The sequence below is a fragment of the Podarcis melisellensis genome (genome assembly GCF_964234715.1).
Source record: "Podarcis melisellensis genome assembly, chromosome: 9".
Lineage (NCBI taxonomy): Eukaryota > Metazoa > Chordata > Lepidosauria > Squamata > Lacertidae > Podarcis > Podarcis melisellensis.
In genome coordinates, this window is record NC_138541.1 from 3,029,141 (window position 1) to 3,051,399 (window position 22,259).

Here is a 22,259-nt window from a genome sequence, read left to right on the forward strand (position 1 = left end):
AGCTGTCTTCTGGACATTACATGTCTTCTGGATGCTGCACTCTTTGCAGGCATTGGCTTCCCCATCCTCTTAGTTTTCTCTGTGAAACAACAAGCTATTATGACATGGAGGATAAGACATTGGTTGGATGGTGGGTGTTTAACCTTCAAGACCCAGAGTATGTCTCTTGTCAAGCATCAAAGCTCACAATATTTGCTTTTGCTGTCCTGCATTTCATCTCTCTTGGAAGATATTTAGCTCTCCCAGAAGCAGAGCATCTCTGCAAATGTAGCAAACAGGAATCTGATACTTTGGAGCATATTTTCTTTTCTTCTGATTTGGCATTTATGCCAGAAGACAATTATTAGAGGACTTACAACTTAACAGGCTCAATTCTATGCCACCAAAGGTTAAGGATCTGCTCTCGGACAGGAATGATCAAATTACTTTAATAGTGGCTGAATTTTTGAGTGTTCTCCATGTTAGAAAGACTGGGCCATTATAAAGAGATTTAGTGGTTCTTAATTGATCGGTGATGTGGTAGTGTTATATTGTATTATTTATGCAAATTGATTTTCTCTGGAGTTAAAAATCTGACTGGGACAAACCTTGTTATGCTGAATTTGTATTTTGCACAATTTGTATATGGTGTTTGTTTGATAATGTGTGGTTTGCTATGCCTAATAAAGGATTGACTTTTATAAAGAACCACTTAATCTTTCTATTACAGGAACATAAATTTTAAAGTAGATGCAGATCTACAAAGGTCAAGGATTTCCTTGGTACAAAGTTGATATGCACAACAACTTCAAGTCAATTCCAAGGAATTTTAAAAAATGTTTTAGGTAATATAGCCCATTCTCATTTTGCATTCTATTTCCTCTAAGCTCCTGGACATCTACCTTCTAGGACTTCAGAAAGCATTTGCAAACAACAGTTATGGGTTTGATCCAAATGTTCACTCTATATTTATTTCACAGTGTAAATCAAATTTGGGGCAATCTTCTTTGGGGAAGAAATGGGTTGATGTGTACACTAGATCAGCTGATCAGATCAGATGGCGTATTCCCCCCCCCCCTAATATTGCAGCTGAAATTTCAGTTACTGGTGTGTGCTAAAAAGAAATATCTTGCTTTGCAACATTTATTGGTGTTTATTTATAGGCTATCTGCTTATGTCAGGATTACTTACTGTGCCAAATTACCATGCCTAAAGGTCCACATGCCTTTCAATGTTGTGTTTGTCCCTTTTACAGCAGCAACTAGAGCTGTTTTCATCAAGATACCAGCCACTTTCAGTGGCTTCCCCATAATACATTGCCAGATGTTCACCATTTCATAGATCGTGTGGGATCTATGAGGTCTTCAGATGTTCCTGGGTGCCAACTTCCTCCTTCACAGGCATCATGGTCAATGGTTGGGGATGGCGGGAGTTGTAGACCAGTAACATCTGGAGAGCCACATGTGCCTAACCCATGATGGAAAGGTATATACATTTAATTATATAACTACCTCCTGATCATGAGAAAAGATGGAGTCCTAGATCTGGTCTCAGTTTGGATGCATGTAAATCCAATTGAGTCTAGCAAGACTTTGGAGAAAATGAGATGGACCTGGAAAAGAAACAGAGGGAAGCTGTTACACAGGCTCTCCAGGTGTGCCACTTCATTTTCTTTTTGCAAAGACCCAGCCTGACATCTGATGCTGCAGCTGGAAGAAAGAAAGAAAGAAAGAAAGAAAGAAAGAAAGAAAGAAAGAAAGAAAGAAAGAAAGAAAGAAGGCTGTTGTCTAATTCTGTTTTGAAGCCATCTGAGCTAGCAAATTGGTTTTCCAAAGACTTGTGTTTTCTGGATCATGATCTGGATTGACAAACTGGGCCCATGAATCAGAGCAGGGCACCTGTATTGCCAGGGAATAAAACAGAATGTGGTGCTCCTGTTTTGCAATTTAGCTGGATATATAATATAAGGAACATGGCTGTTGGAGAAGAAGCGAAAGGAACTTCATGGCTTGGCCAGCTATCAAACACCTGACTGCATGGGGGAAGGAAGGAGGAAGCAGCTGACTGGGAACAAGGAAAGTAACCTTACAGTGACTGAACCACAGAGATAAAGAATGCAAATAAAGGCTCTCATGCCCATGTGTGTTGACTCCCAGGCCAGATCAAAGGATGGGAACGGAATTACATCACGAATTACATCTGTTGCCAGCTTGGCATGAGACCTACTCTATGGTCTATATAAGAGTGAGCAGCTGAAGGAGACAGGGAGATCTTGATACATTGTTCTATGCTCCATTCCAGAATGTGAAGAGAGGACCACCTGCCAGTCTGAAGGGTCCCAGATAAGCCTTCCAGATCTCCTTTAGTTGGGGACACATGAAGAACTAAACCTACTCTATCTGTATTATGATTATTGTGGCCTAAGATCTTGTGCTTCTTTATTATTATTATTATTATTATTATTATTATTATTATTATTATTATTATTATTTTATTTATTTATACCCCTCCCATCTGGCTGGGTTTCCCCAGCCACTCTGGCGGCTTCCAACAAAAGATTAAAAATACATTAAAACATCAGTCATTATAAACTTCCCTAAACAGGGCTGCCTGCTTATAGATTACATTATTGGCTTTACAGCTTATTCCAGTTGCTGTTGGTTTTCTGTTAGACTCTATTCTATGTTGCTGATCAATTTCTTTGCTAATGTTGACCAATTAATAAAAGTTTGTCTCTACCTAAGAGTCTCCGTCCAGTGGAATGCAAAGGGCCTCTTGCTTGCCTGGTGGTTGCTATTGGCCAAATAGCCAGTAATACAGTAATACAACTGGTAATACAGCACCTGTACACAGCCCTCGAATGTTCCACCACCCAGTTTCATTGGATGATCCTGAGGTCTAGTATTTAAAAGAGAAAGACCACCTGTAGTTTATAAACGCTCCCTATCATTTCCCCTCTTGGTGACCTTTCGGTCCTGCAAAAATCAAAGCTTGTAAGGAAAGTGTTCCACCCATCAGACCTCTTTCTGTTTGGATACCTTGGTGTTGTCATGGAACAATATTTTCCCTAATTTCTTCCTAAGGGTTTTTCATCCTTCCACTGGCTAAGAACCACCTCCCTTGTGATGTCAGGCATTCCAGAACTCCTCCCATTTAGGCTATACCATTTCCTGATTGGCTGCTGATCATATCCAATCAGTATTCCACATAAAGCATAAATCCAGGGAAATGTTTATTTCAGATTTATTATACTACTTATTTTTTTAAAAGTTATTAGTTTTATTTTTTTTATTTAGGCCGGCTACATACTTTACCTTCAAAGCATATCCCCCAGAAGAATCCTTACTCCTCATAAACTCTGCTGGTAATATTGGAAAGCTTTCTATCTCAACACTTATACCAGGAAATATGGCAAAGTACGTTAGTGTAAATCTTCATTTGCAAAGTTAAAGCACAAAGACAAGGCACAGAAGCAGTGAAATTTCAATATGTTTGGTCTATATTTATTGAATGTATCATCATCAAAACATACATGCCACCAGTGCTATTTTTCCACACTGAAAGGGTACTGGAACCTACCATGAACACTTCCCTTGCTCTCTCACAATGGTGTCCACCTGAGAGGTGTCAGAACTAAGGTGAAGTGAGTTCCAGGTACAAAAAAGCCCTGCATGCAACTGACCTTCAACCAATGGCAACTCATCAAGAACTGTACTTGGAAAGAAAGATAGATCTGCACAAACTCTGAATTGGACTCTGATAAGCTTCATATGCTAGAAACCCCACATAACTATGTACCCTTGTTTCTCTTATTGTTCATTATGTTTTTGTATTTTTATATGTCACTACCAATAAAAATATTGTTCAAAAATGATTTCTGTCATTCATAACCTGCCCTTTTGTATAAAGATACAAGAATCATATAACACTGGTCCTATCTCCAGTGGTTCCCAGTATATTTCTGAGCACAATTCAACATGTTGGTGCTGACCTTTAATCCTCTAAATGGCCTCAGCCCTGTATACCTGGAGGAGCATCTCCACCCCCATAGTCCAGCCTCAAGGTCCAGCTCCAGGGGTCTTCTTCTGGCTCCCTCACTGTGATAAGTGAGGTTGCAGTGAACCAGGCAGAGGGCCTTCTTGTGGAACACCCTTCCATCAGATGTCAAGGAGATTAAGAACTACACAACTTTTAGAAGACATCTGAAGGCAGCCCTGTATCAGGAAGTTTTTAACACCAGAAGCTGAGAGATCAGTAGATTCAGAGGCTGCTCAATTGTGGGAAGAGCTGGATATTTTTGAAATAGTAGCTAGGCAACCAGGAGGGAGGGAGGCTTTAGGAGATTCTTCAGTCGAGAGTGGTGGGGAAGTCCCTCCCTCCCCTAGAACTCGGATGACTGAAAGGGTCCAGGAACAACAGAAGGCTTGTTACTTCTTATTGGAAACTACCGGAGGGAGAGGGAAACTCCCTTGCCAGCCAGTGTACTTGACATCCCCTGAAACAGGCCTTGCATTCTCCAGTGTCCATTGTATGCTGAATCATGTGTATCTGAAGAAGTGTGCATGCACACAAAAGCTCATACCAAGAACTAACTTAGTTGGTCTTTAAGGTGCTACTGGAAGGAATTTTTTTTTGTTTTGACTATGGCAGACCAACACGGCTACCTATCTGTATGCTGAATCATGTTAAATATACCATATACAAATCACCACTCAAATGAGAAAAAACACACAGAAACAAAGCAGATGGAGAACCAAGAAAGAAAAAGAGAGAATTAAACCAGGCTCCCTCTGGCCTGTTATTAAAAGGCACCATGACCTTGGGAGAAAGATTACAGGACCAGTTCATTCTTGCTTAAACCAGCTTAACCCAAAACAGCACCTGCTCTCAGCAGAATGGAAACTTACTTGTCAGCAAAATGTTCCAGGTTGCACCAGAACCTTCTACTTGAATCAATAGGTAAGAAATGATCTCTACACTTAGATTAAGGCTTTCTGTACCTCAAAAATGCAAGCTATCACACTGTGAGCTTTGAGTGAAGCGTGTTATAGAAATTTAATAATAAGAAAACAAATAAAATGGCTACTAGGATCTAGGGGTCTAAGGAGACCACAAGCTTAACATGAGTCAAGAGTGTGATGCAGCAGGGGGACAGGGTACTAATGCTCTTCTAGGCTGCATCAACAGAAGTCTAGTGCCCCATTCAAGGGCAGTAATAGTACCACTCTACTTTGTCTAGGTCAGACCACACCTGGAGTGTTGTGTCCCATTTTGGGCACCACAATTTAAGAAGGATGTTGACAAGCTAGAAGGCGCGCAGAGGAGGGCAACCAAGAGGATCAAGGGGCTGGAAATCATGCCTTATGAGGACTGGTTGAGGGAATTGGGAATATTTAGTATGGGAAAGAGGAGATAAGATCGCCATCTTCAAAAACCTCCAGGGTTGTCACATGGAAGGTGAGATCACTTCGAGAGGGAAGGACACAAACCCATGGCTTCAAGTTACATGAAATAACATTCTGACACTAAGAGCAGTTTGACAGTGGAACAGTCTCCCTCAGGAGGTTGTGGACTCCTTTAATGGAGCTTTTAAAGCAGAGGTTAGATGGCAATCTGTCATGGAGGCTTCAGTTTGAGATTCCTGCATTGCAGAGGGTTGGACTAGATGACCCTCTGAGTCCCTTCCAACTCTGCAATCCTATGATTCTATGAGTCTAACTATCAAGCAAGTGGTAAAGAAACATGACAGGATGGAATCCCAACAGAAGTTCTGAAAGCCAGCTTCAGATCTTCCTTCATGAAACACCTCCACGACCTCCTCTTTGAGAGTTAGGAACAAGGATCCATGGCATAATAATAATAATAATAATAATAATAATAATAATAATAATAATAATAAAATTTATTTGTTTCCCGCTCTCCCCAGCCAAAGCCAGGCTCAGAGCGGCTAACATCATATAAATAAGACAATATGCATAATACAATATACAATATGCAAATAAATTAACATTCAACATTCATTAAAATAATATAGAATAATATTAAATATCAGCATTTCAAAATTAAACAGAAATCCACTCAACAGTTACAATAAGTAATTTCTAAACTCCAATCAATAGAACAACAGCAAACCACAGTGCACAACATAATAAAATACAAAATGAGAAGCAGAGACTGGAGGGTGGAGCAAGGCAGGTGGAAGGAGGCCTTGCCTGATGGAGTCTCTCCCCTCACAGTTCTTCCTCCAGGCACAGCTTCCTTATGAGGAGACCCAGGGCCAGAGGGTGGGGCAAGGCAGGTGGAAAGATGCCTTGCCTGATGAAGTCTCTCCCCTCACCTAAGAGGCATAAGAAACAAGTATCATACATACCACCAAGATGATATCTTTTTGTCAATAAATGTCAGGAGTGGAGAAATCTCTCCTCTCCTGGTAGCATCAAAGACAAGAAGAACAAACAAGTTTGTTTGTTTGTTTGTTTGTTTGTTTGTTTTATTCACTCATTTGGTTGCAAGACAAAGAATCCAGGTCTCCACGCAAAGGAGATGTTGCCTACTCTGAAGATCACCTCTTCCATCCCCAACAACATCCTGAGTACCTACAGAAAATCCCGGTAATCACACTCCTCTGCATTCTCTGTTCCTGAATGCAGAGTGAGTGATGAGCCCTTGGAGAAGGAGGATCTCCAAACTTTCCAGGGAGATCTCTGCAGTCTGCTCTCTCACTCCCCCCTCCTCCACCACTACCTTCAGCTATAATTCAGCTCTGTCTTCTTCTCCTCTTGAAACTGCTGGAGATAAGGGGGGCAAACCTTCCCACTCTCCCTCCTTTTCTGAGAGGAGCCAAACAGACTGAGTGGACACTTCCGAGTCTTCCTGTTCAGTTCATTCCCCGACAATAAAGAATTAAAATATCAGTTTTCCTTGGCTGGGTATACAGGACAGATTGAAGCAACCACAACCACGTCCAGCCATCAATCATACAAGATGTGGCAGGAGAGGTCCCCGGCTAGACTCCTGGGGTGCTAGTCCTCAACACAGACCAAGCTATTATTCACACCTTGTAAAGGTATGATTCAGGACAGCAGAGTCTAATTGGTTACTTAACTCAGTTGACGGCCACTGTGCATTGGAGCCAACTTCAAGAGGTAGAGGCCCCAATAAAATATTTTAGGGGGCCGCCATTGCCATTCAAATGATGTGTGCGCACTGTCTTGTGATTGATTATGCAGGGGGGAGCTTACCTGCTCCACCCCCAATATTTTATTCAAGTTGGCACCCCTGCTACCATGAATGCCATGAAAGGAGCAGCACATGCTGCCAGTGCTGTGCCCACACTGGTGTGGACCCCAGTCATGCCCCTGCCAAGTTCTGATGAAATCAAAACAGTTCACTGTGTTTGTTGCCCAATGTTAGCTCTATATGAGAGTAAGGGCACTGGAATTTCCCAGTGATAAACCCAAAATTGTATTTGTGATTAAGCCACTTCCACCCTGCAGAGGAGGTGGGATTGTGGGCCTGACGGCCCCACCACATGCACAGGGCTGGAGCCCTGCACAATTGGGGGAATCCCAGGCCGCAGATAAAGGACTTGGGACAATGGAAGACCGAAGCATTTAAGGGGTATATTCGTAAGACCTTATGACTGATCACATCATACCAGACTTGGGGTTTGTTGCATTCTTCTCCTTTCAGGCATGCATTTGGATTATAGGCCATAGCATTGTCCACTGGGCTAGAAACCGTGCCATCAACTGTGGCCTGGAGAGCAGGCTGGATCTAGCCCCAAAAGTAAAAGTTCCCTGGATCTCACGGAGGGGGATGCGCTGGGCGGAATTTATGTGTGCTGTGAAAGCCAGAGCCACTTTGGAAGGTCCGCCAGATGCCCTGGTCATTCAGCTGGGATAAAATGATTTGGCCTATTGAAAAGGCGTGGACTTGATGTGGAACATTTACAACGACTTCTATGATTTGATTGCCTCATTTCCAAATTTAACCCTAATTTGGTCATCACTGCTGGAGAGGCATGCATGGAGGGACTGTCGGTGCCCTATTGCAATAAACAAAGCTAGAAAGATTTTGGAACATTCGGTGGCACATAGAGTGGCAGCACTGGGGGGGGGTCGGTTTCATAATATGAGCTCATCGCAGCTGCAGACATCCAGCTTGTTTACACCATGTGATTTGGCTGACTGTGGGAAAGAGCGGTCCAGTCAGTTCACAGGGCAGTTCACCGGAATTTGCTCAGAGTGTAATATGAGACCTTCCTCTTGTGATTGTACAGGAAGTCTTACTCTCTTGTTTGCCGATGTTTGAGGGTAGCAAACACTGTTTTTGGCTGTAGCAAACACTGCCAGATGCAGCTGGTGTTCAGCACCTCTAGGTGGCGCATGCGGAAAGGTTTTGATGCTTCATCCATAAAATGCTGACAAAGTGTAGGGGAGTTCTGCATGCCTTGTGGCAGAACAACCCACTGATATCGCTGGGTGGGCTGCGAATTGTTATATACTGGCAATGTAAAAGCAAACTGTTCCTGTCTGCTGGAGCCAGTGGGATGAAGACGGTTCAATGTGGCCGAAAGTCAATTGTTCAGAAATAAGCTGTTCAAAAACGAGATGGTGCCATTGCTGCGGATTTTACTTTTGGTGGAGGCCATTTTTCTCCCCACACTGAGGTATCGGTGATCTTGGTTTGCCACGCTGGAAACGTTGTATCGGTGGCCACAGGCTGGTTTTTATTTTGCGCTGCCACCAGCAAATGGGCCTTGTGGGTGGCTGTATCAACAGACTGACAAATGCGAAGCATAGCTGCTGTGTCTGTGGTAGGATTGTGTATTATCGGTCTTAACGCAACCTTACAATCCTCATTTGTATTTTCAAAGGCCAATTGTTTGATAATTATTTGTTTGGCTTCAGGATTTTCAATTTGTCTACTCACTGCTGTAATCAGCCTATCCATAAAGGAAGAATATGATTCTCTAGGTTCTTGTCTGATTGAACCCCACCTAGACTGGATACTGGTGGGTTCCGGGATTTTTCTCATTGCTTGTTGAGCAGCAAGAGCAGTATCCCTCAATAAGATCTGCAGCAGTGTGGCTTGCCCTGAAGCCTGATCAAAGGGCCCACACCCCATCATAGCATCCATCACATCTGCGAGGGTAAGACTCGGATTATTCCCTCTTATTTGTTGTAACAACACTGGAGCATAACCACGGCAGGCAGTTTCCCATTCGTGAGCAAACAGTATACCTGCTGATGGGGGTAAAACTGTACGTGCCAAAAGCTTGATGTCATCTGGCACCAACAGCTGGGCTAATGTAGCTTCTAAAAGAGCCTGTGTGAATGGTGCTTGAAGTCCATTTGTCCTAACTGACAATTGGAGCTCTTTCAAGATTTTAAAGTCAAAAGGTTGGTGCTGGGCTTGAGTTCCTGCTGGAGCACCAGCAGGGGGCACAATAACAGGGAATGCCATGGTATCCTGAGATAAGGAACAGGCAAGGACTGCACGTTGAAAAGGGGTAGCTGGTTCTGCTGCTGAAAGAGCAGAGTCATTTCCAGCCAGACCACTGTATTTTTGCAGGATTGGGTCCTCTGGTGAGGAACTTTAGTCTGGAGGCTTGGGGTCTGGGGGTGCTGGCAAAGCAAGTGCTGGAACACATGGCAGACAGCAGGCTGAATTAAAGAAGCTGAAGGTTGTGTTGGCAATACAGCCATGGAGATATTTTTTGGTGATAAAGAACCCATAGCATATCAAATTTTACACCAAGCATTTAAAATTCGAATTCCTATGCTGGGATGTCCATGAAAATGAGTCCCGATCATATCCCAATGTTTTATTTCCCATTTTCCATTCAAAGGGAACCAGGGACAATGTTCATCGATGGCCAGAATGAGCTGTATCAAATCACCATCAGGAACTTCCAATTTGTTGGAGGAGAGGAGAAATTTTAAATCTCTTTAAAAATTTTGTTGCGGAAATGACAGGGAACTGCCCATATTTCTAAAATCAATATAAAAGGGATCGACTCACCGGATCTTTTTTTAAAGATGTAAAAGCACTTTGAAATCCTTGCCGGACGTGGTGAGCCGATGATATCCACTGCTTGGATTGAAAATCCTCTCACAGTGTCTTTTAAAATCCTCTTAGTCTGCCTCAGACTGTTTCCTTTAAGTTGCTTCTCACGGTTCTCTTTGAAGTCTGTCTCACACTGCTTTCTTTTAAGTTTTCCTCTTCTTTTAATTGAGCCTCAGAGAGGGCACCACTTGTTGGAGCCAGCCAAAACAAGTGCCACTTGTTTAGTATAAAATAAAGACGCAAAAAGCCAGTAACATTTCCATAATATGAGAGAGCATCCCCTCTGTCTGCCCTTCTCCAATTTATTCTCCTTTGTTCTGCCCAGCCGCATGGCCGTTCCCCAAAGTCTCCTGTTACCTCATCCGGTCAAGGCTTGACACTCCCCTCTCCGTATAAGGTAATCATTGCCCAGAGGAATGTCAGGGGGCCCCTGCAGTTTTTACAAGCCTCTGCCTTGTCTTTATGACTCCCACACAGACATGTTTTCTGTAATGCTGAAAAGTCAGAAATAAAACCATGTAAATAGACGTTTCTGACTATCTCTTGTCCCTGCCGGGGGGCAGGAAAGAGTGGGTATGCTCTTCCCATGCTGGGGAGGGTCGCCTATAGAGACCTAGCCTGTGTTTGCTGGGGAATTCAGCCAGGGAGGTCACCGGAGATCAAGCCGGGTGCCTGGGAGAGTTGCCAGCTTCTCCCGATAGAGGTTTGATCCCAACAGTCGGGTTATTGACCACCCCAAGTGGCCCTCTACCAAGAGGATGGCGTCCATCTTTCCGAAGCGGGAAATGATGTTTGGTTGGCTGATATAACTTCTGGGATTAGGGATTGGTTACAGGTCTGAGGGTATTGGCCGCGAGCTTCTGCTCGAGTGGCAGTTAGGCATTGGTATGGGTATTGTTTTGTAGATGGAAGAGGGGAGGAAGTGCCATCACCTGCCCCACATATTGAAGGGTAGTCCAATAAAGGATTCCGGGGGGCGTGGCCCTGTCCGAAGACTATGGAGGTGAGGGCCGAAGGCACACCCCCAAGCGGTGACCCTGGGGGAGTTCCCAGTTGATGTGCATCAGCAGGACTCCCTCTACTGGTGGTTAACCCTTCCCGGACTTCAAGCGGATGGGCTGAAGCCGGATATAGTCAGATAGGACCAATGCCTAAGCCAATACCATTCATCACCTGTAACCAATAAAGTTGTGGCCTTATTTAGACCATGAACCTTAATAATTGTGTCATGTGTCTTTATTTCCACTGCGGGGGGCGAGAACTCGCCACGCAAGTGTGCTAGAAGGGGACATCAGGCACTGGGTGGCTCCCATTCTCATTGCCTAGCGTGCATAGTTGTCCTTATGTGCCTTGTAAGGTAGTGGCGATCGAGATCAGAAGGGGCAATGGGGCATCAAACACACAGAGTAAGGAAACAAATATTGGTATGCATTGCAAATAAATACATTAAACAGAAAACAGGCTATGACTGGACACTTCCATTATTTATTTTTGTAGCCATCTACATCTGAGCTTGCAGAATAAGGTCTTTTCAAGGTGTTTTTGAGGGCTGATGCCAAAGAGTCCCATAATCTAGATGGCAGAGTGTGGATTGTGCATTAAAACAGTGGGGTGGGGTGATCTCTTGATTTTGTTTTTGTGTAGTGATCATGAGATCCAGTTTCGTTCATCTTTTTAGAGCCAAGCATCATCAGGCACCTTCTTACATATGTACCCTATGCGTTCCTCACATTTTAATGCCATCCAGCAATCCAAACCGCAATCAAGGCCTATTGCGGCACAGTGGTTATGGTGTGGGCGTTTAGGCTCACCTGATTTCCAGTACCTGAAAAGAAAAGAGCAGCACTGATCAATCAAGATTGGATGTCTACTTCCTCATGCGCTCTCTGTGCCTTCTACCATTAAAAAAGATGTCCAGCTCTTTCTCTCTTAACATCCACCCACAATTGGGATGGATTATACTCCCTAGATTTTAGAATTCTAACCATGTAAGGAAAACAACAACAACTGTGGGTCAAGACTGTCTCTTTTCTTTTTAACATGAAGTGATTTCTCATAGGAAACTACAAAAAAGTGAAGGTGTCATCTTTGGAAGCCCTGTGGTACACACAAGAACTGTCAGTCAATTTAGTTTGGGAAGTATCCAATGCAGTACTCCTGCTATTGCCAGGGTTTCCATTTCTGCAACAGAACTGGCCCTCTCTGCTTTCCATATGCACCCACATCCTCCTCAGATCTGCTCTGGACTGTTGTGGGTGTTGAGAGTGTTGGAATTCTGGCCCGTCTTGAGGTATGTGCCTATCTGTTCAGGAAAACACACCAACTGCTCCTCCTCCTTCTCCTCCTCCCTGCATATCCCCAGGGAGGGGAATCAGACACATACAGAAACGTATCTACATGTCTTTATTTGTGTCTTTAGCAGTCATACAGTAAAGATGTCTGCTCTCTTCAACAGTTAGAATAAACTCCACCTCCACCCATGTACATCCTGTACAGGTCATATGACAAACCCACTGAGCTAACATCCGGTGCTCAGTACAGAATGGACTGCCCCTTTGTTCCCATGGCAACAGTCACAAACTTCCTGTTTGGCTTTCCAGCCACAAGCAGCAGACTTGGCTGCTATAGCCTTTCCTTGCTGCCGCATTGCTGCTTTAGAATAACAGAGAGATCCCTACTCTCAAGTAGCAGAGTTAGCACAGTAGTGATTGTTCTGAGGATATTAAAACCTTGTTAGATTGGCATCCGCCTTCATCCACCTCATCTCACATCCATCACCCACCCCATGCATGAGGAGAGCAATGACACTATACAGAAACAAAAATAGCTATGTCCTCAAATGAAATACAAAATATAATCTATAACCACAAAGCCAGTATAGGGTTGATTGAAATGATATGATATCTCTCACATATATATCTTATCTAGATCTAACATGATGGTTCTATGGTCAATTATCCATAGTTGACAAAGGTATCACCCAAGCCTCACTCTTATTGTCACTTGCATTTTCCAGTGTCCATTGTGTACTGAATCAAGCCCCACTACACAGCACTAAAATTCTGTGATAAATGTATTCTATAACTCCCTCATTTTTAGCTCTCTGTGAATCTATTAAATTGATATTACTAGTAATGGTGTAGTAGGTGGTTGTTGTTTTTTACTCCCATGAGATGTTCGGGTGAGATCTGTCCTTTGATCAAGTCTAAGATCACATACAGTAGTGGCTCCCAATTGGTGGTCCACGGACCACCCACCCAGGGGGTCCATGGTGTCATTCACATAACAAAAACTGCCACAGATATATTAACATGTTCAAAGGTAGGGTGGCCCATTTGAAAAACAAGGGGTCTGCAGTACTGAGCTAACTGGGAACCGCTGGCATACAAGGTTTAATTTCCCAGCTAGTATTATACACCCCACTGGCTGTTTGTAAAGTTTACTCAATACCTTTGCCAAAAAGGATTCGTGGTTGGTATTTGGTGCATCAATGAAGATGAATGTCATTGGATTTTGTTCCAGGAGACCTTGCAAAATTGAAAGCAGCCCTCTGTTAATGCAGCCTTGGTAATAAATGCCAGTCCAGTTCTCTGTTCTACTACCAAGCTGTGGATGAGTGAGATCTTACTCTGACCTTGTACATCCATCAACACAAGCTGAAAAGAGCTGTTAGATACTTAAAGGGAACCATGAACTGTCTTAAACTGCCAGCTGACAGTGTTGCTCGGCATTAGGTTCCCACAAGTCCTTTTGAAGCTGAACTCAGGAGCACAAACCATTTAAAAGCATGCCTTCATCCTCTTCCAAATCACCACATTCATCAGGTTAGAGAAGCAGGAAGAGTAGCCTTCCTGCCTCTCCAACCTAGTGAGAAGCAGCAGCCGCTCCCCTGGACAATGATGTGGAGAAGTACATATGTAGGTCTTTGGTAGTAGAGAAAATTGCATGGCAAAATATATTTGGAAAGGGAAAGAATGAATTATGTAAACAGAATCTGCAACTTTTTGGAATGCATGCCATTAACAAATGTTTCTGCAGAAACTTACGTGACTAAAGCATCTATTCCTGCCAGCCATCTCCATTTCTTTGTTGCCTTGTCTTTAAAGACTCCAAACCAAAAAAACTTCTGACGCTTTTGTACTTGCCTGTTTATAAAATACTAGGGTAGGGGTGTTGAGAAAGAACAAATACAATCTTTTAAGACAATGTCCCTTTCTCTGGGAGACTATAGCACTTTACAGAAATTCAAGAGGCATAAAGCAAACACATTTTAAAAGCAGTGATCGAAACTATACATTGTATTCCCATCACCAATAATATTTTCGTACAGTGGATGTGGTATTCTCCCCCTGATCAAAATTATGATGCTGATGGTGATGATGTTGATGATGATGATGAATGACGAAGATGATGGTGACGGAATCAAGGAAGAATCCCAAAGAGGAAATATTGTAGTGAAGGGGAACTTCACATGCCCTCACCGAGACTGGCTACATATGTGTTTCAGTCATGACACAGAGTTGGTCTTGGAACCACCTAGCAGGACAGTGACCTGTGTGTCAAATACTCCAATTTCTGCATCCATGTTTGATGGTTGGTTCCAGAGACACCGGAATCAGTCTGGTTGTGGTATGCTTGATGGCAGGATGATGAGATCTCACCCATGTCTGTGCCCTGCAGCACCCCAGTAGCCCCTGTGCCAGGGCTAAAGGGCTGGGAAAAGGATATACCTTGCAAGCTCCTCTAGAGTCATCTCCATGATACTCTCCTGCCAGAAGGTTAGCTTGGTGAGGGTAGCCTCCCCCCACCCACAACTGAATACATTGCAAAGAACAGAGGAAGAATTTACAGAGAATCCAAGTGATAGATGCCTCTGAAGTATCTACTCCTCCTCCTCCTTGAAGATCTCTATCCTGACTGCCAGCAGCTCCAAGAAACCTTACTGAGTCCCAGATGGTAGCAGCTCTCCCTGCCCCTCCCACCCCTTGGCTTGACTGATGGAATTGCTGTCTTGGCTGCATACAGACACATGTAACCTTCCTAAATGGATAGTGATGATAGGAGCCCTTTGGCTCAAGAAGATCACCTACATTTCCTATACTTAGCTTTGATGCTCACCTGTTCTTGATATGTTTCCATAGAAAGGAGCTTGGCGCCTTCATTCTCACACTTTTTTTGGGAATTCGCCCATGAATCTTGGTCATAAGAAAAGAAATAGAAAGTCCTTTGATATATAATCCAACCGTCATTCAAGTTTCCAATAAGGAGGTCTTTGAGTCAAGCCAGATATGGAGGAGGAAGAGAAAAAGAAAACAAGATAGGGAATTTAATGGGAACCACCTTATATGTCTGTGCAGATTTCAGTTGTTTTTGTTAAGTTCATTTCTCTCGCCACATGATAACATATATTCATCTAGGAAGCTCAGAAATCTTAAAACAAGAACAACATTAACTCTTCAACCCATGTTGATGCTGCAGTAAATACTTGGGTGGGCATAGCTGGAACAGGGAGTGCAGTCAAGAACCTCACCTACTTGTTTCTACCTGGATACTTAGGGCAGCATTAGGGCAGACTTGAAGGTTGGGAAGGGGGAGTAGTTGTGGTTTATCAAAATTCTCTTTCTCTTTCCAGGCACTCTGTTGAGTTGCGGGGGGGGGGATCTAGAGTGTGTGTTCCTGGCATTGGGCAACTGGGACAGATGAGGGATTCTGCTGGTTTACCACCTGGTTTGCTGCCAAGCAGTCTCCCTGCCTGAGCTGACAGGATGGATCCAGTGGGCTTCCAAATCCAGTGGGCTTCCAAATGGCTCTGGGGGATTTTCCAGCTGATCTGACAGGTGCTCCTGCTGAGCTTTGGCTGATCTCTGGAACAACCATATAACAACAACAACAACAACAACACCAACAACATGCTGCCCATCTGAGTGGGTTTCCCCCAACCACTCTGGGCTACTTCCAAAAAATTAAAACACAATTCAACACCAACCATTTAAAACTTCCCTGAACAGGGCTGATGAGACAAGCTTCAACAATGTGGACAAGGTCCTTGGATCGGTCAGGACAACCACTTGCACACTGGACCCTGCCCCTTGTGGCTGATACAAACTAGTAGGGAGGGGACAGCTGGCTGGACTAGAAAGGTTATTAATGCCTCTTTATAAGAGGGGCTGGTCCCAACCTGCTTGAAGGCAGGAGTGGTAAAACCACTCCTCAAGAAATCTTCCCTGTGCTCAGAAAATCTAAGTAACTGCCTGCCGGTTGCTAATCTCCCCTTCCTGGGAAAGGTTCATGAGTGGGTGGTTATGGACCACATCTAGGTGCTCTTGGAGAAAACTGATTTTCTAGATCCTTGTCAATCAGGATTTAGACCTGGTTTTGGAACAATGTCTTTAAAAGCAATCATATTTCCAAAGAAAGAGGGAAGTGGCATTATACGACTCTCACAAAATGTGCGCTTTGGTGCTGAACATCTTTAGCTTGCTTTTTATGTACAATTGACGTAATATGCGTGTAAGAGGTGTGTGCTGCCAAGCCGGCATAGATAAAAACTCCAGGCTCGCTGCCAGTTACAATCTCAGAGCATGTCCGACCCTGTCGGCAAAGATGCCGTGTCTGGTTTCTTTTTACTTTTTCTTGCCCAACACGCAAGTCTGCTTATTCCTTATTCCACCAGCTTTCAAGTAGCAAATTGGGGACGCGGCATGCTGTAAGAGGTGTGTGCTGCCAAGCCGGCATAGATAAAAACTCCAGGCTTGCTGCCAGTTACAATCTCTTTGATTTATTTACAAAGTTCAAAGAAACATCTCCAGTGCTTCACAGCATGTCCGACCCTGTTGGCAAAGATGTTGCGTCTGGTTTCTTTTTACTTTTTCTTGCCCAACATGCAAGTCTGCGGAAACCACACCTCTGATTTCCTCTGTTTACAGAATGACTAGTTGTGGGCTCATCCACCCCACTCTTTGCCTCCTCTTCGCTGTCAGACGACGACTACTAATGATCTCTTTCGGCTCTCTATAAGTGCTGGTCTGTCCCCTTAGCTCTGTCCCCGTTTGCCTCTCCCTGACAATGCATTCATTCCCATTCTTTGCTCTCGCATCTAAAGCTTTATAGACAATTTTATAATCACTTTACCTATTATGTGTTCAGTGGCCAAGGGGTAAATTCACTATGTGAGTGGGCTTGAGGGTTTCTGTCTGATAATGGGTTTGTGAAACAGGAGAGAGATTTTGCTGTTGCACGAATCACCCCACTGCCCCCACTGACCAAGTTGGTGGAAGTTGTCTTCAAAGTGCTGCTCATGAATCTCTCTCTTTCAGTTGTCCTCTTTTGATTGTCTCTGCAGAGGCAGGGCTCTCATGGGTGAAAATAATAAAGGACAGGTCTTTTACCTTACCTGTTTTGATTGTCTCTGTTACAGCAAAGAATGGAAAAGTCTTTTCTTTCCTAACCATAGAGGCTAAGTCAATTCAAAGGTTCAGGAGAGCTGAACTAAATATCTCTGATGTTTCTCTAGGGTGGCCCCATGCAAAGGAGCGCAGCACTCTGCTCTGGCTCTAAGAGTTTTCAACTAGAGGAGGGGCTTTCAGCTGGGGCAGACTCAGGGCAGGTTCCCACTGCACTACAATTCTTCAGCATCGTAGGGTAGCTTACCAATTTCTTTTTGCAGTTCATCATTTTTGTTGGCAAGATACAGCAATTCCTCTGATACGTTTTGAGCTACAGCGAGTATTCCGAAGTCTAAAAGATTTGAAATAGTTTAAGGCAAAAGAGTATCTGAAATAACAATCTGCAAATATTAAGAAACCATTTTCAAATATTTTAAAACATTTTAAGACCCATGCAATCCACTATCCTATTCTCATATTAAAAGTGGCTCATGAAGTATCTCTAATGTTCTCCTCCTATGTTCTCATTTTCTGCAGGGAATCACAGGGTCACAAACCAATTCCCCACTGAGTCACACAGTAAAGCCAAATATACAAAGATTACTTTGCAGTTTTCTATTATGCTTTGTCCCCTTCATGGATCACTGCCTTGCCGTGGCGAAGGGGCTTGAATAACTCAGAGAAGCTATGAGCTATGCCATGCAGGGCCACCCTGATGGACAGGTCATAGTGGAGTGTTTTGACCAAACACGATCCACCTGGAGCAGGAACTGGCAAGCCACTCTAGTATCCCTGCCAAGAAAACCCCATGGAAAAAGACAATAGGCATATAAAAGTTATGACGCTGGAAGATGAGCCCCTCAGGTCAGAAGGTGTCAAACATGCTACTGAGGAATAGCAGAGGACAAATAAGGAGATTCAGAGCTGATGAAGTGGCTGGGCCAAAGCCAAAAGGTCACTCCATTGTGGATATGCCTGCAAGCGAAGGGAAAGTCCAATGCTGTAAAGAAAAATATTGCATAAGAACCTGCAATGTAATAACCATGAACCTTGGTAAGCTGGATGTGGTCAAAAATGAGATGGCAAGATGGATTTGATGACTGCTGTAGTCAGTGAATATGGATTAACAGGAAATACGGACATAGAAATTATACAGCGACCAACTCAGGAAACTGGTTCGACTGGGCAAGTGCAAGGGCAGATGAAGATGGAGGAGGCTGTGATCGCACCCCAAGCAACACAAATGGAGAGATCTGAAGCCCTGCAGGAGCATAAGCCGCTGTTTTGGAAGATTGAATTTGGAGTGGGCCTGGGAGAGCCTGGAGTTAAGGAGGCTCTTAACTTTGGTGGGACTTGGAAACATGCTGATAACTATTTTTTGGATAGCTACTTTCTGGATTACAATGATGATGGCGGGGAGTGGGACTGTGGGGAATGGGCTAGTCTGATGAAGGAAGACGGAGATAACTATCGGTTGGAATCCCCAGAGACCTACTCCTCAAGGAGAAAGGGAAGAAATTAAGAAAGAAACCAACAAAAGATAAGGAAAAGTGTAAGCATAAACAAGAAGAAGAAAATCTGCAGAAGGGGCATAGAAGAGACTTAAGGGCCTCGGACATAAGATCACCAGGTTGATGGGCTGGATGGAATGGACAGTAAGGACTGACATAACCCGAGACCAGAAAGAAGGGACGTTGGATAAAAATTAGAAAAAAAGTCTATAAAAGGAAAGTTTTCTTTTTATTTTTGGAATTAGTGTAAAACTAATGAAATATTAGGGGAAATGTTGGAATGGAATTATCTGGCTTTAGTAGAAAGGATATAAGGAGTTATGTATAAATATGTTTTAGAATTTGAACTTTAAGGTTTTCTTTTTATGGTAAGATAAGGTTAAATAAATTAAGGTAAATTGAATAACAGATTATGGTAAAAGATGGAAAGGATTTGTTGAGTTAACTAATAGGTTAGACTATCAAGATAAACTATCTAAATAAGAATTGAGAAAGATGGAAAGAATTTGCTGAAACAACGAATGAGTCAGAATACAAAAAAGGAGGTGTGAGGAGTCAAGAAATAAGCAAATGAAAAGATGTAATATGGGATTTGTTTTTTCTTTTTTTTCTTTTTCTTTTTCTTGTTGTGATGTTGTTATACTGCTGTTTATTCTTTCTTTTATGTATTTGTTTTTTTCTTATTTTTTGTCTTTTTTCTAGTATTTTTTAAATTCTGAATAAATATCATTTTTAAAAAAAGAAGAAAGCACTGCTAATAATAAGGCCAGTGGAAGTGATGATATTCCAGCTGAACTATTTAAAATTTTAAAAGATGCTGCTGTTAAGTTGCTACACTCAATATTCCAGCAAGATTGGAAAACTCAGCAGTGGCCAGAGGACTGGAGAAGATCAGTCTATATCCCCATCCCAAAGAAGGGCAGTGCCAAAGAATGCTCCAGCTACAGGACAATTGCACTCATTTCACACGCTAGCAAGGTTATGCTTAAAATTCTACAAGACAGGCTTAAGCTGTATGTGGACAGAGAACTCCCAGAAGTGCAAGCTGGATTTCGAAGGGACAGAGGAACCAGAGACCAAATTGCAAACATGCGCTGGATTATGGAGAAAGCTAGAGAGTTCCAGAAAGACATCTACTTCTGCTTCATAGACTATGCAAAAGTCTTTGACTGTGTCGACCACAGCAAACTATGGCAAGTTTTTAAAGAAATGGGAGTGCCTGATCACCTCATCTGTCTCCTGAGAAATCTCTATGTGGGACAAGAAGCTACAGTTAGAACTGGATATGGAACAACTGATTGGTTCAAAATTGGGAAAGGAGTACAACAAGGTTGTATATTGTCTCCCTGCTTATTTAACTTATATGCAGAAATCATCATGCGAAAGGCTGGGCTGGATGAATCCCAAACCGGAATTAAGATCTCACATATGCAGATGACACAACCTTGATGGCAGAAAGTGAGGAGGAATTAAAGAACCTTTTAATGAGGGTGAAAGAGGAGAACGCAAAATATGGTCTGAAGCTCAGCATCAAAAAAACGAGGACCATGGCCACTGGGCCCATCACCTCCCGGCAAATAGAAGGGGAAGAAATGGAAGCATTGAGAGATTTTACTTTCTTGGGCTCTATGATCACTGCAGATGGTGACAGCAGTCACGAAATTAAAAGAAGCCTGCTTCTTGGGAGAAAAGAAATGACAAACCTAGACAGCATCTTAAAAAGCAGAGACATCACCTTGCCAACAAAGGTCCGTATAGTAAAAGCTATGGTTTTCCCAGTAGTGATGTATGGAAGTGAGAGCTGGACCATAAAGAAGGCTGATCACCGAAGACTCTTGAGAGTCCCATGGACTGCAAGAAGATCAAACCAATCCATTCTTAAGGAAATCAGCCCTGAGTGCAGTGCTCACTTGAAGGGCAGATCCTGAAGCTGAGACTCCAATACTTTGGCCACCTCATGAGAAGAGAAGACTCCCTGGAAAAGACCCTGATGTTGGGAAAGATGGAGGGCACAAGGAGAAGGGGACGACAGTGGACGAGATGGCTGGACAGTGTTCTTGAAGCTACAAACATGGGTTTGACCAAACTGTGGGAGGCAGTGGAAGATAGGAGTACCTGGCGTGTTCTGGTCCAGGGGGTCATGAAGATTCAGACATGACTAAATGACTAAACAACGACAACAACATTATGCTTTGTGAGATCTAAGAAAAGAGAGATGCCAAAACTCTTTTTCTGATGAATACTGGGTTGCATTCCACATAATTCTAAGGAGGACATTATGTCAGTGCAGGAATTTCTCCTTGTGCAATACAATCTTCAGCCCCTTTCCCTCCAATCTGTTCCCCACCCTGCAGAGCAGCTTTCGTGATGGCATGCAGGGAGAAGGGGGGGGGGGCAAAGTTCCCTTGTGCTAGTGCTAAAAGCTTGCAGTAGCACAAATCTTGCAATAGAACAAACATTGTGAATTACAGTTTGATGGGGAAGGACAGCATTTCTAGTGGGGAGATGTGAGAATTCCTGCTGAGCAATGAAACGTGATAAACTCTGTTGGGTGATGAGTTTCATTGAATAAATGTATTGCTTACACAATATGAATCCCAAAGTGAGCTACAGGAATTGAAGCCTGTTTAAATCAAACAGGGTCTAGCAAAAGTGAGGATGTGCATAAAAAAATGCTTACCATCCTTGTCTTCATGGATTGTATCAATCCCAACAACAAAGGTCCGAATGATATCCATTGCCATTCGAAACTCCGCTTTTCTTTTTAGTTCCTTTTGATCTAAGGATGAAGTAGGTAGAAAAGAAATGATTAAATTGTCTGATTAACTGGGGGAGGGGATACTTGGTTTCAAACTGCTTTTAATATTCAATTTAAATTGCTGACGTAACGCAGATAAGAAATCAAATCAACAAAACCATGGCTATGACATTTATTATTATTTTCTGCTCTCGGCCCTTGACAGCGGCTGCCCTGCTGATCTGAAGTCCTGTTTCCATTTGGCCTGTTACTTCTGTCATCAGATGGTTTGGCCTCCCTTTGAGAGCTTTGGATTTTTGGTTGTCTAGATACACCTGTCCTCTTGGTCCTACAGTCTTGCATTTGCCAGGCTGCCTCATGCTCTGCCACATGCTTAAAATATGCAAATTCTTGGATCATTTTATTCCCTCCCCCCTCCCTGAGCTTTGCTTACTTTCAAGTGCCCTTTAAAAATGAATTAGGTGTTCAAATAGGTCAAGGGCTCATCTATCCAGTGCTATTTTTCTAGAAAAAGAGGCACTGGAACTCAGCATGAATGCCTCCCTTCTTCTCTTA

General features: G+C 43.1%; 2 protein-coding genes across 3 annotated transcripts in view; both read right to left on the reverse strand.

Moving 5' to 3' along the window:
* Nucleotides 1–3,073, reverse strand: part of LOC309377677 (C-type lectin domain family 4 member G-like) — a 69,740-nt gene extending 66,667 nt beyond the window's left edge. The window contains exon 1 of one of the 2 annotated variants that reach the window (XM_081925296.1): nucleotides 3,018–3,073. The gene's annotated coding sequence lies outside the window, so the exon portion shown is untranslated. Of the gene's footprint in view, nucleotides 1–2,068; nucleotides 2,197–3,017 lie in introns of those variants that run through there. The other variant, XM_081925299.1, reaches the window with a different exon arrangement.
* LOC309377673 (uncharacterized protein) overlaps nucleotides 1–22,259 on the reverse strand; it is a 63,048-nt gene that overhangs the window by 33,752 nt on the left and 7,037 nt on the right. Inside the window, exon 5 of the mRNA XM_081925286.1 lies at nucleotides 21,627–21,725. Within this exon, the coding sequence (XP_081781412.1) occupies nucleotides 21,627–21,725 (99 nt within the window). The remainder of the gene's footprint in view (nucleotides 1–21,626; nucleotides 21,726–22,259) is intronic.